The sequence below is a fragment of the Oncorhynchus mykiss genome, chromosome 3, assembly GCF_057628025.1.
Source record: "Oncorhynchus mykiss isolate SJ-2025 chromosome 3, ASM5762802v1, whole genome shotgun sequence".
Taxonomy (NCBI): Eukaryota; Metazoa; Chordata; class Actinopteri; order Salmoniformes; family Salmonidae; genus Oncorhynchus; species Oncorhynchus mykiss.
The window spans coordinates 38,540,797-38,553,147 of NC_143024.1; the positions used below are offsets into that span (position 1 = coordinate 38,540,797).

The following is a 12,351-nucleotide window of genomic DNA, read 5'->3' on the forward strand; positions in this document are numbered from 1 at the left end:
TGCAGTCAGGGTGGGTAGTAGTGCGTGAGTGGGCAAAGAAAGAGTGAATGGGGTAAAAGCAAGAGCAGATGGAAGGGGCAGGGTACAGACTGGGTGAAAGAACAGCTGCGGACTTGAAAAAAAGCACAACAAAGTCAAAGAATAGGTCATTTTTTTTCCACAGGCGAAACATTGTGCCAATTGTTTTTGTCTGTGTATGTTTTTGCTTATATATATATATATATATATATATATATAAAGTTTAAAATAAAACAATAACACATAGCTTAGGTGTGATGGCAACACTGGTTACACCCTGTGCATTTCAAAACAATGAATGCAGGTGTGTCTGTCAGTAGGTAGAGGAGAGAAGAGTTGCCTAATGTGGATGTTTTGTTTGTCTCCTGCGGTGACGGACAGTCCAAACCAAGCTGTCACTTTTGTCACAGCATCAAAGGCATGAACTGCTCAAGTAACCATCCTCAAATATTTACATACAGAAGGGTATAGAACCGTTGAGATGTGTGAGCTCACAGTACACCATTATTATGAAATGATCAGGCAGGTTCAGAAAAAGAGACATGGTTGAGTCAGAGCCAGACACTCCCATCTCCCCAAACCTGTCTCCCAGGTAGAGGCTAGTCAATGGGCCGTGGGACAAACATGAATGTAGTATGCTACTAGGCTAGATACACAGCTAAGTGGAATCCTAAGGCTAAGCCGATCATGGTGATGTGTTCAGAACATTACAACATGGTACTATATAAAGAGGGTGAGAGAATAACAGGATGATACCGGATAAATACAGAGGTAGATAGAGAAACAAGCACACAAAGGCACGGCAATGACGAGTTTCGGACTCTTGCATTGGAAACTTGGCCCACAGTGATTTCAAATGCAAATATAGGAGTTGGGTTTTCCTGGTATGCAAAAAGGCCATGGCTGGCAACAGTCAGAGTACTGTGTGTGTGTACGGTATGTGTTTGTACAGTGTGTGCGTGCGTGTGCATTGCCTTGGCTAGGAGATGCTGGAAAGGCCATGTGGAAGAGCTCAATTGTGTCAGTCCAGCATTCATGAATACTAAACCATGAATGGAACCTTCGACCAGAGCATATTCCATAAGTTACACTGCAATTCTGCAATTTATACAGGTGTAGTCAAAGAAAGAGTTAAGTCAGACATTTACATTTGAACAATTTTGATTTAATATAAAACTAGGTCATTTTACTGTTCACATTTCTCCAGGAGATTGTATTAGAAATGTCACAATGTACATGGGTATGTTTTATGATCATGTATTTGAATGCATCTTCTACTATACAATTTCAGTATCTGTACACCCACCAAATCATGAACACTGCTTTTTTTCATAGGCAAACAAGGAGGAATTTATGTTCATATTGGAAATGAAATATATACATTCTTAGATTTTTTGACAAACTTTAGTTTTGGTTACTTCTTAGATACAAAATATTGCATTTAAAACATGAAGTTGTGGGCGGGTGAAAAGAATTTCCCTCTTCCTCCCAATAGTGCTTAAAGTGAAATCCTAAAAATCGATTTGACATTCAAACCTCATGGAGTCCACACACCAGGTTTGCAGGCACCGCAATATCTGGCAGAGAGAGAAATAACAAATCAACATCTTGTTTCTATCAGTGAGTTAAGAACTTACACTAACAAGTAATCAAACTGATGCGCAAAGGACAGTTTGAAAGAGTACAGTGTGTGTAACATATTGCAATCTCGTCACGAATAGCTTTGTCATGCTCTTTCCCATGATGAGGTTTAAGCGAGGTGAAAGACCACTGATAATAACTCTATTGTAATAGAATAGCTCCATATAATCTAGATAATAATAGGCCCTATAGTAATAGAATAGTATTATATCATACACAACAACAGTTTCCATTGTAATAGAATTGCTGCAGAGGGGGGACTGTCTGAGATACCTATCTTAGCAGGCTTGGGGAGGTTCAGGTTGGTCATGATATCCACAAACTCCTCCACGCTCTTGGTCAGGCGGGGGTTAAACCTCCTCTCCTCGCCCACTGTGGAGGCCGTCTGACCTGCAGTACAGGGTTAGCAGACCTGTTAGCAATACAACACAATGATGATTCAATGACTACACTCAACTGTAGAACACAGTCTGATCTGGCTTAGGAATGACTCCGAAGAGAACACGGAGTTGAAAATGAAAGCAGACAAATGGTGAAGAGTGGTGGTACAGTACACTGGACAAGTTAACTTCGTAAAGTCTATGGAAAGGATAGTCATAGCATTGTGAGAGTATACAAGCCTTCTGGGTATGCTTGTACTAAATAGTTGGTGAGGCTATCCCCAAGAGCAGATGTAAAAAAATAAATCTTGCAAGGAAAGGGGGTCAGGGAATACACAAGGATATACACATTGCATAAAGAGGATGTCTTGTCAACCTTTGTAGTCATGTGCAGGGAAGACGAGACACTGAGGAGGTAATGTAAAGATCTTCTGGTGGACTGATTCATAGAGCCTCCTAGAGCAGCCTGGGAAGTAGAGAAACAAACAGATCAGGGTTGTTTTCATTGGACCCCAAACAAACGGACTGAAACAGGGAGGGACTACCTGGACATGTCCGATAAGAAACAATCATTCACGTTTTGCCCTATTGAACATAACTCATGAGTAGGCTACAGTACAATCACTATTTGTGATCAGAATACACTGAAAAAAGGTTACAATACTGCCACCTTGTGTCCACTAAGCATAACTACAAAACCAATGTAACAAGTGTGGGTGAGGCAAAGATCCAGAAACTTTTCATGCATTGTTTAAAATAAGTCCTGACCAAAGAATTGGGAAACAATAGTGTATAGGGATGAAAGTCTATGATATACCCTGATAATATCTCCATGGCTAGATAAATCACCACAGAGGTCAAAAATCAGAGAGAATATGACTTGAGTCACACTGTAGTACTGTGTTGGCATAGATACTTTATTTTCACTTTGTCATGTCCAGCATGGATTCAGCCTGGTGGATGCCCAACCAGGCCAACGCATTACAGTAAAATGTGTCTTGTTCTGCTCGGTTTAGCTATGTAGTGTGGAAAAGGTTACCCTGCTGGAAGTCTGTCCTTCCACAGCCCCTGATTAGCAATGTGTCCCCAGTGAAAGCCATGCTCTGGTCCCCTGTCACCAACGTCACACAGCCGTCTGTGTGTCCTGGAGTCTCCCTCACCGTCAGACACTGAGGGACGAGAGAGGCAGTAAGAGGGTTTACAGACATAAAAGCGAGGGGAAGTAAAGAGGAGAAAGGGAGTGTGAAGGAGAGATGAAGGTGAGTAAAGCCAAAGCATTTAGAGCAACAACCCTGATGCTGGAGAGTAACATTACATGATGTGTAGGCTTTTGTTCACAAATTGACCACAAATTGGGGTAGGTCCAAACCCATACTGTATTCTCTATAGCTATATGGCTGTAGGTAGGTCTGTCCTCACATGTTTGCCAAAGCTGATCTTATCTCCCTCTGATAGCAGGATGTCTGCACTGGCCCCGCTGTGCTTGGAGATGGCACTCTTCATCCCAAACAGCCTGTTCTTCAGCTGTCCCGTGCCTGTGATGTGGTCTGCATGGCAGTGAGTGTTCACTAATTCGGGGGGGGGGGGTACAGTGTGAGTTGTATGTCATCCTAAACAAGAATACGATAAACAAGTAGATCAAAATGGATGTAGGATTAGTGCGTGTGTGAGGAGTGAGTTAGTGTGTAAGTGAGTGAGTCAGTCTGTGCATCTCTATATGTGTGTGTACGTGTTAGCGAGCGCATGCTTGTGTGTTTGTCCATGTTTTAGAGACATCTAAGTTACCTGCAACTTTCAGGTTGAAACCCAGTTCCTCTATGAGTTTCAGATCCCTGTCCACTGTCTCCAGTACGGGATCAATGAGGACTGCCTCCCTGCTCTCTGTATCAGCCAGCAGATAGGTGTAGGTGCTGCTCACCGACTCAAAAAGCTGTAAAAGGTTGGAACAAGCAAGGACAAGTGAGTGAGTAACCACGGGTTATAAAAGGTGAGGGGGCAGTACAGTATGCTATTACATAACACACATCCTGCCTGTATATTAGTCATGGATGATAACATACGGGTGTGGTCTTTTATGGTGATAGGTTTGCTGTTTTCTGTGTGAAGTGTCACTGTCAGGGTGGATTTTCATACAAGAGAAGGGTGCAATTGCAGCCAGCAATTGGAGGCAGACCTGCATGTGGGCATTCCTGCATCTACAGGAACCCCCGTTTATCCTTCTATTGGTCCATTTTTAAGCTAGGACTCCCGTACGGAGGCGCTCATGTACAGTAGGTGGCGGTAATGCAGCATAAAGTTAGATGCCAAGCGCAGATAAACACCACCGAAGAAGAGGCGGGAGCTACAACCGTAGCTAGCTAGGACAACAGTAGAGCGTCCTTCGCCCCTGCTCTCCCGCATTTCTGCTAACGAGGATAGTTGTTCAGTAGACGTTTAGGACACTAACAAGCTAGGACTCCGGCACAAAGCCGGTGGGAGAGGTAGCCCCCGCGTGTCGGGCACTGGTTTCCCGCAGTTCTGCTAATGACTGCAGGTGTTCGCAAGCGAGAGTGAACGACGCTTCGGTACACAGCAGACGCCGGTAGCTAACTAGCTAGCTAGGACACCGGTAGACAGTGTCATTTGCCCCGAAAAACTCAGATAACACTTATTTCCGTTTTGACACAGAGGGTGGGGTGGATTTGAATCGCATAGACAATCAGGGGAATCCAGAATATCAAGTGTCACACAAGCATGAAGATTGTGTGCTTGTGTTATAATGTAATAGTTATCTAGTTTGGTTTGTTTAGATTTGAGTTAAATCTTAGGTGGGGTTTTTGCTGCCAGAAAATGTGTAAACATTCCCTTTTGAATACGCCCCCTCTACCGCTACAGTTCCGCTAGCTTTCCACATTGTTGTACAAACAATTGTTTGAAAACAATAAAACAAAGGATGTCTGGAAAATACGTATTACCTTAATTTTGTGAACTAAGACTCATTTGAATGAATTCTCATGTTGACCTATTGCAAAATACTTGTTTACATGCAGTGAAAAAAAGTATTGATATTTTCACTGTGCTTCCAAAAAGTCGGCGCCCAATTGAAACTTCAGCCTATAACTTGCCAAACCTTGTCCCAAAGCAAAAAATATATATACATTATTGCAGCGGCTAAATCACCTGCCTGAAGAAAGGCCCTTTTCCCAACTCCATCCTGGCGCAGTAAGGTCGTATGATGACTGATTCCAGAGGCTGCTTGCTGGTGCGTAAGCCCGGGCCCATGTGGGCTGGAACTTTACGCAAGTGCCCGGTTGTTTGGAGGCGCAGCGTGTAGGCCAGAGCAGGTTTCAGTCGGTTTACAATTGAACACATTTTTTCTCCAAGGAGATTTAACTGACACTGCGACGGGCAGGGTAGAAATCCCAGAACTGAGCCAACGAGTTTGTGTCCCAATCCTTTGTAGAGGTCCGTTGCCTTTGCAGTATATTTGGCTATAGCCTAAAACAAAATTAGCATGGTAGGCACAAATGTTGTAGCTATACTGACTTATTGTGCATGTAGCCAGGAAGTCCAAAAAATCTGATAAGGGGAGCCTACTCCTCGCGAACCTCCAAGCACTAAACAAGAGCAGTGGACATGTGCAAGATGTCAACACTTTCAACGCGCGCACACATACACATAAACTCAGCAACAACAAAAAAAGAAAGAAACGTCCCTTTTTCAGGACCCTGTCTTTCAAGGATAAATCGTAAAAATCCAAATAACTTCACAGATCTTCATTGTAAACACTGTTTCCCATGCTTGTTCAATGAACCATAAAACAATTAATGAACATGCACCAGTGGAACGGTCGTTAAGACACTAACAGCTTACAGACTGTAGGCAATTAAGGTCACAGTTCTGAAAACTTAGGACACTAAAGAGGCCTTTCCACTGACTCTGAAAAACATAAAAAGAAAGATGCCCAGGGTCCCTGCTCATCTGCGTGAACTCTGGAGCGATAAGGAGGTGGAGGGTCACAGCATCATCGGACTGAGCTTGTTGTCATTGCAGGCAATCTCAATGCTGTGCGTTACAGGGAAGACCTCCTCCTCTAATATGTGGTACCCTTCCTGCAGGCTCATCCTGACATGAACCTCCAGCATGACAATGCCACCAGCCATACTGCTCGTTCTGTGTGTGATTTTCTGCAAGACAGGAATGTCAGTGTTCTGCCATGGCCAGTGAAGAGCCCGGATCTCAATCCCATTGAGCACGTCTGGGACCTGTTGGATCGGAGGGTGAGGGCTAGGGCCATTCCCCCCCAGAAATGTCTGGGAACTTGCAATTTCCTTGGTAGAAGAGTGGGGTAACATCGCACAGCAAGAACTGGCAAATCTGGTGCAGTCCATGAGGAGAAGATGCACTGCAGTAATTAATGCAGCTGGTGGCCACACCAGATACTGACTGTTACTTTTGATTTTGATCCCCCCTTTTTTCAGGGACACATTATTCCATTTCTGTTAGTCACATTTCTGTGGAACTTTTTCAGTTTATGTTTCAGTTGTTGAATCTTATGTTCATACAAATATTTACACAAGTTATGTTTGCTGAAAATAAACACTGTTGACAGAGAGAGGACGTTTCTTTATAGGGTCAGTTTATAGGGTCAGGGTTAGTCAGAGTTCAGTGTGTCACTATGACTGTGCACATAGGTGTATTTATATAACACGTTTTCTGGCACTGCATTCTGCCCTATGTGATTATTGTCAGCAACTCCAGAAAGGCAACAAACCCAGTCCCAGCTGAATCCAACAATCCATGCATTATTATGAGTAATTAACCATAATGGTTTGAATGAGAATGTGCTTTCAATAAAATTACAAATATTGAATGTCAAGCAAAAAATACATAATTCTTTAATATTTTGCATACATGTAATTGGTCGCATTACTGCTAATAAAATCTAGCTGTCAGAGGTATAATTCATTGTTGTTGGGGTTCCAGATTCTTCAAATGTATCCATCTGTAAAAGAGTCAAAATGATGACATGGAGTGGTGCATTTTCACATTCAGAGAAGCACTGACCCAGTTCTGTGTGGCTGGTGCATCTACTGTAACTATGTACCTCTACGTATTTGTACATCCAGGGGAGCAGCTGGGTGATTCTGGTGTAGACTCCTGGTTTGTTGGGCCGACCACAGCCATCTCCCCAGCTCACTATCCCAGCCAGCCTCCAGTCCCCCTTCCCTGTCTCACACACCAGCGGGCCTCCACTGTCTCCCTTACAACCAGAGAAGACCACGTGAATTAATGCCTGCATGCATAAACCCCCACCCTCCCCCATTTTGCTCTCAGAACAGCCTCAATTCATCTGGGCATGGGCTCTACAAGGTGTCAAAATCGTTCCACAGGGATGCTGGCCCATGTTGACTCCAATGCTTCCCATAGTTGTGTCATGTTGGCTGGATGTCCTTTGGGTGGTGGATCATTCTTAATACACAGGGGAAACTGTTGAGCGTGAAAAACCCAGCAGCATTGCAGTTCTTCACACTCAAACCGGTGCGCCTGGCATCTACTACCATACCCTGTTCAAAGGCAATGCAATCATTTGTCTTGCCCATTCACCCTCAATGTCACACATACACAATCCATGTCTCAATTGTCTCAAGGCTTAAAAATCCTTCTTTAACCTGTCTCTTCGCCTTCCTCTACACTGATTGAAGTGGATTTAACAAGTGACATCAATACGGGATCATAGGTTTCATCTGGATTCAACTGGTCAGTCTACATCATGGAAAGAGCAGGTGTTCCTAATGTTTTGTACACTCAGTGTACATGCATCAATCAATCAATCTGATATTTTTTATATGCATATTGGTGCGCTGCATGCACTGTGATGTTAGTTTTCTTGTTAAGATGTGTTCTATCATATAAATCGAAAAAAATAATTACACACATCAAAATATGCCATATAGAGTATAGGTCTATTTGGTGCCAGCTAAGTGGATCTGCTTAATAGACAGGGAACCATTTTGATATGTAGAGAGCATAGCCCAGCTGAGTATAGCCATTGACATCTGGAGTAAAAGAGAGGCTTTCCTTTCTCATGGAATAAACAGATTCCTCAGCATTTTGAGTATTTTGTTTTGCAGTTCTTGGTGTGCGTGTGTGTACCTGGCACGAGTCCACCCCTCCCTCCATGGTGCCAGCACAAAGCATCCTGGGAGTGAGGTAGGAGCCGTAGACATTCGGGCGGGAACACATGGACTGGGCTATCACTTGCACCTGAGCCTGTCGCAGCTCAGATGATACAGAGCCTGAGAGTGAGAGAGAGAGACAGACAGACCGAGGTGGAGTAGAGAACGGAGGGTTAAAGACAGATGAGAGAGATGAAGGAGAGATTATACAAATAGGAGTGTATTAATGGGAAGAGAATGAAGAGACAATTGTCAGGTTACTGAATGAGATTATGGGATGGAAGGGAACATTGTCTTCATTCTGCGACAAATGTCAGGAAATTTGATGTGATTATGGAAAAAGTGGTAAAAATGGAAGACAAGTAAGGCAGAATGATTAGAGTGATCATCCAATCAGTTGAATTGAAAATTATAAGGAAGTGGTGTGGGAATATTTGTGAACATGACTCACCCCCTTCTTTAGTGAAGCCCCAGCCAGTGACCCAACAGGGAGCACCAGGAAGGAAGGACTCTCTAGGACTGGGCATACACACTGGTCGAACCCCACCTAAAGCAACACATAACCCAACACCAGGGTCATTTTCATTAGGACACACCGTAGCAAAACTTCTTGCAATGGAAAACTGGTTCCTTATTAAATAAGTTCAAATAGTACCTCCCCATTTCACTCAGTTTCTGACAGTTTTCTCCGTTTTGTGCAGCACATTGACTGTACTGCACTGACGATAAGCTCACATGTACCCAATAAATCAGTGGTTAAATCAAAAGCGATTCTGTGAGGTAGTATTTTCACATTCTACTTATTTCACATTTAATATAAAGAATCGAACCCACCATCTTAGTTTTGCAAGCACCATGCTCTACCAACTGATATTCTTTTTGTGTTGACATAGTGTTAAGTTGTCAGTTAGATTTCATCCTTGAGAGAAACCATGAACATGACAAATGCCAAACAGGAACAGGTTAAATCAGAATATGAGCATCTGTACATATAGCCATATAACCTCCGCTGAACAACTTTCATCATTAATTCCTCTCACCTCCCATGTCTATGTCAGCCACGGTGCGCAGTAGCCCCAGGTCATAGTCGTTGTTGTTTACGGAGAAGCTGGGGTGATAGAGGATCTGCAGTGCTCTGTAGCGTTGGCCCACTGATGTGTCCGTCAAACTGAGCGTGTCCACAACCACCTGCCACTCTGACTCTTGCAACATGTTGTACCTGGGTTATGGAGAATGCAGGGATATAGAAGGCACATATTATCTAATGTAATAAGTACAGTTGCCATATTAAGACAGCCTCAGAGTCAAAAGGGGTTGCTGAGGATGTCCTAAGATGGACACCGTAATGAAAATAAATCAATAGGTAAAGCATTTATTCTCTTTCCCTCCCCCTTACTGGATGAAGCAGTGGGCTGCAGTAATGATCCAACGTGGGGTGACGATGGCTCCCCCGCACACATGTTTCCCTCTCCAGTGTAAACTGCTCTGCCAGCCCCACTTGTCTTCTGCTAACATCCCCCCGACAATCCTCCAAGCCTTCCGACCAGCACCAACTGGACCTAGGCAACCTGAGGCAGAGTGGGATGGGGGTGCTTCAACAAATTAACTGTCAACACAGACATAACCTGAACACGTTATTCGGTTATGCAAGACATTGTTCAGTTTGTACAATATTGACTTGTGGGATCCGTTACTTATTGTCATTGTGTGATAGCAAGTCATTTGGCCAGTTGTCTACAGATTGCTTGTGCATTTGAATGTACCAAGAAGACCTATGCAATTCGGATGTATCAGCGGATCGGATGGCATTACCTGCACTGGCGTTACCTGTCTGGTTGATGGGTTGCTTGGGCAGCAGGACTGGCATTGGGACACTGCAGTTCCCTTTAATGCCACATGGCTGCACCATGTCTGTCAGGTTGGGTGGGAAACACAGGAACTTGACTGAGGAGGAGACAAACACGATGCGAAGGAGAGTGAGCGAGGACAAGGTAAAATGGGTGTTTGTTGAATGCTTGCATCCTTTTTTTTACTGTCAAATGCATCTTGTCTTGGGCTGCAGGTAGCCTAGCGGTTAAGAGCGTCTGTCTGCAAGCTTTCATGGTTGCCCAGGAATAGGTTGGAACATTTATACAATCAACAATGTGTATTTTATTATACAACTGAAAGGTTGCTGGTTCAAAATCCCTGACCCGACTAGGTGAAAAACCAATCGATGTGCCCTTATTGCGCCTGTAAAATCTGTCAATGTAACCCTAATTGTGCCTGCAAGTCGGTCTGGATAAGAGTGTCTGCTAAACGACTGTATATATAATAAGATATGACATTGTGTCTGTAAATGTTACTAGCCATAAAATCCTTGCTTTCTCAAAGCTTATTGGAGGAGAGGATGCAAGGGACCTCCTCCCCCAGCGAGCTTTGAGAGGAGTCGAGTGAAAAAGGCTTGTGACGTTTTCAGACAAAGCCAGAGTCGACAATGCCAAGCACTGTATTGTCAGTGAGGTTACCTAAAATGGCGAAGAAGATGAAAAGAATGGTGAAGATGGCGATGAAGGTCGTCAGCATTGTCAGGCGTGAGGGGCAAGTGCACCGCGGGGGCTCAAGATCTACAGTAAGAAGGGAATGGAATAAAGCATATGTTATTTTGAATAAACTGCTGCATTCTTTGGATACCTTGGACATTCAAGTGCTTTTAACAAGTACGTAAATAACCTTTATAGAAAAGTACAATACGTTTCAGAGAAGTATAATATCTGGCCCTGTGTGGTTGACATGTCGGCAAGCTGTCATGGTTGCCCAGGAATAGGTTGGAACATTTTCTGCAATGAACAATGTGTATTATACAACCGTGGAAAGGTTCGTGGTACAGCCAGGGAGACTGTGGTGCTTGACATGAACACAAGCTAATCAACCAAAAGCCCAGTATGACTTGGGGCATATTCAATACTCCAATTCTGTTGCATAACATTGCAAGAGTTTCATTAAATGGAAGCAAACGGAACAAAACGGGAAGGGACCTACCTGAATTTGTCCAATAGAAACTCTTGTTTTGTTCTGTTTGCTTCCATTTGGTTTTTAAACGGTAAACGGTTTCCGTAATGAATACGCCCGTGTATTCAAGTCTCTCTCTCCAATACTGCACAGTAGCCTACCTGGCTCTTCATCAGGGCAGTCTTTGGGGAGTGCTAGCCCAACAGATCCTTCATCCACTTCAGATGGCTTCCTCTGTTGGACCTCCAGAGAGCCACCATCACAGGGAGGGAGGGGCGAGGAGGTCTCTGAATTTGGGTCCTCTGAGCAGGCCATGTCCGGGGGTTGGAGGGGCGAGGGGACTACCTTTTGGGGTTGGGCCTCCATGGGTACCTCAGAGGAGGATGTAGGGGGATCAAGTCGTGCTTCAGTTCGGGGCTGTTGGGCCTTTAGATTCACCTCAGAGGGGTGAGGTGTTGGGGTTGTGTCTGTCTGATGGGCATTGGTAGGTGGTGGTGGTATGCCCATTCCCATGTGGTAAGTGGGAATTCCCATGAGTGCAAAGAGTGTAGAGAATGGTTCCTGGAATACCCCCACTGGTACACCCCCAGTTGCAACATTGAGGGAAACCGAGGGGAAGGTTCCGAGGGATGGGGTGATGGGTTCATTGCGTGGATGTTGTGCACGTGGAAGGAAAATGGAGGCCTTCATATCTATACTTGTGAGGTCTGGGTATAGGAGTTTCTGGGGGGGTGGTGTGAGTAGTGGTTGGGCGAGGGGGGTGATAGTAGACCGATGCTGTAGGGGTTGGAGGCGTGCGATAGGTGGTGGAGGATGGATCTGACCAGGGGGAGTCTGCCCTGAGTGGGATCCAGCAGAGAGGGTCTGAGGCTGGGCAGGAGAGCAGACCAGAGAGGGGAGCTCTGGGCCAATCCCAGATGAATTGGTACCACAGGTGCCCTTTAGCAGAGACATAAACAAGCTTTCAAGAACCTGTGCAATGTGTTTTGAGGGTGAATGTTAACTTCTTGATACAATCTCTGTTCTTATAAACAAGTACACACCAGATTTTTTTTGATATATCTGTATACACATTAAGTCCTCCACAAGTTGTGTGTGGTCGGTAAAATCAACAGAATTGTGCATGAATGAGAGTTATAGAAAATTATTATAAAGAGCATAAT

General features: G+C 44.2%; 2 protein-coding genes across 2 annotated transcripts; both read right to left on the reverse strand.

Moving 5' to 3' along the window:
* Positions 1–1,161: 1,161 nt before the first annotated feature.
* Positions 1,162–5,928, reverse strand: LOC110516644 (persulfide dioxygenase ETHE1, mitochondrial). Its single transcript, XM_036973701.2, has 7 exons — positions 5,199–5,928; positions 3,825–3,969; positions 3,459–3,607; positions 3,079–3,208; positions 2,416–2,505; positions 1,933–2,049; positions 1,162–1,595 (listed from the first exon to the last, which is right to left on the reverse strand). The coding sequence occupies exons 1-7, from the start codon at positions 5,388–5,390 to the stop codon at positions 1,549–1,551; spliced, it is 870 nt and encodes a 289-aa protein (XP_036829596.1). The 5' UTR covers positions 5,391–5,928; the 3' UTR covers positions 1,162–1,548.
* A 958-nt stretch (positions 5,929–6,886) lies between these two features.
* On the reverse strand, positions 6,887–9,756 carry LOC149984536 (transmembrane protease serine 6). The gene is made up of 5 exons (XM_090229244.1): positions 9,594–9,756; positions 9,238–9,416; positions 8,649–8,744; positions 8,175–8,317; positions 6,887–7,281 (listed from the first exon to the last, which is right to left on the reverse strand). Exons 1-5 carry the CDS (start codon positions 9,710–9,712, stop codon positions 6,964–6,966), a joined length of 855 nt encoding a protein of 284 aa, XP_090085370.1. The 5' UTR covers positions 9,713–9,756; the 3' UTR covers positions 6,887–6,963.
* Positions 9,757–12,351: the final 2,595 nt, after the last annotated feature.

Bases quoted from the DNA above. Each gene is read 5' to 3' on its own strand.
- LOC110516644 (XM_036973701.2), bottom strand. From the start codon at position 5,390: ATGTGTTCAATTGTAAACCGACTGAAACCTGCTCTGGCCTACACGCTG. The intron at 3,970-5,198 runs GTGATTTAGCCG...AACCTTTTACAG, and splicing joins AAGGGCCTTTCTTCAGGCAG to CTTTTTGAGTCGGTGAGCAG. The intron at 2,050-2,415 runs GTTGACAAGACA...CCTGTACTGCAG, and splicing joins CCCTGCACATGACTACAAAG to GTCAGACGGCCTCCACAGTG.
- LOC149984536 (XM_090229244.1), bottom strand. From the start codon at position 9,712: ATGTTAGCAGAAGACAAGTGGGGCTGGCAGAGCAGTTTACACTGGAGA. The intron at 8,745-9,237 runs GTGAGAGGAATT...GTGTTGCTTTAG, and splicing joins GGCTGACATAGACATGGGAG to GTGGGGTTCGACCAGTGTGT. The intron at 8,318-8,648 runs GTGAGTCATGTT...TCTCACTCTCAG, and splicing joins GGGCTTCACTAAAGAAGGGG to GCTCTGTATCATCTGAGCTG.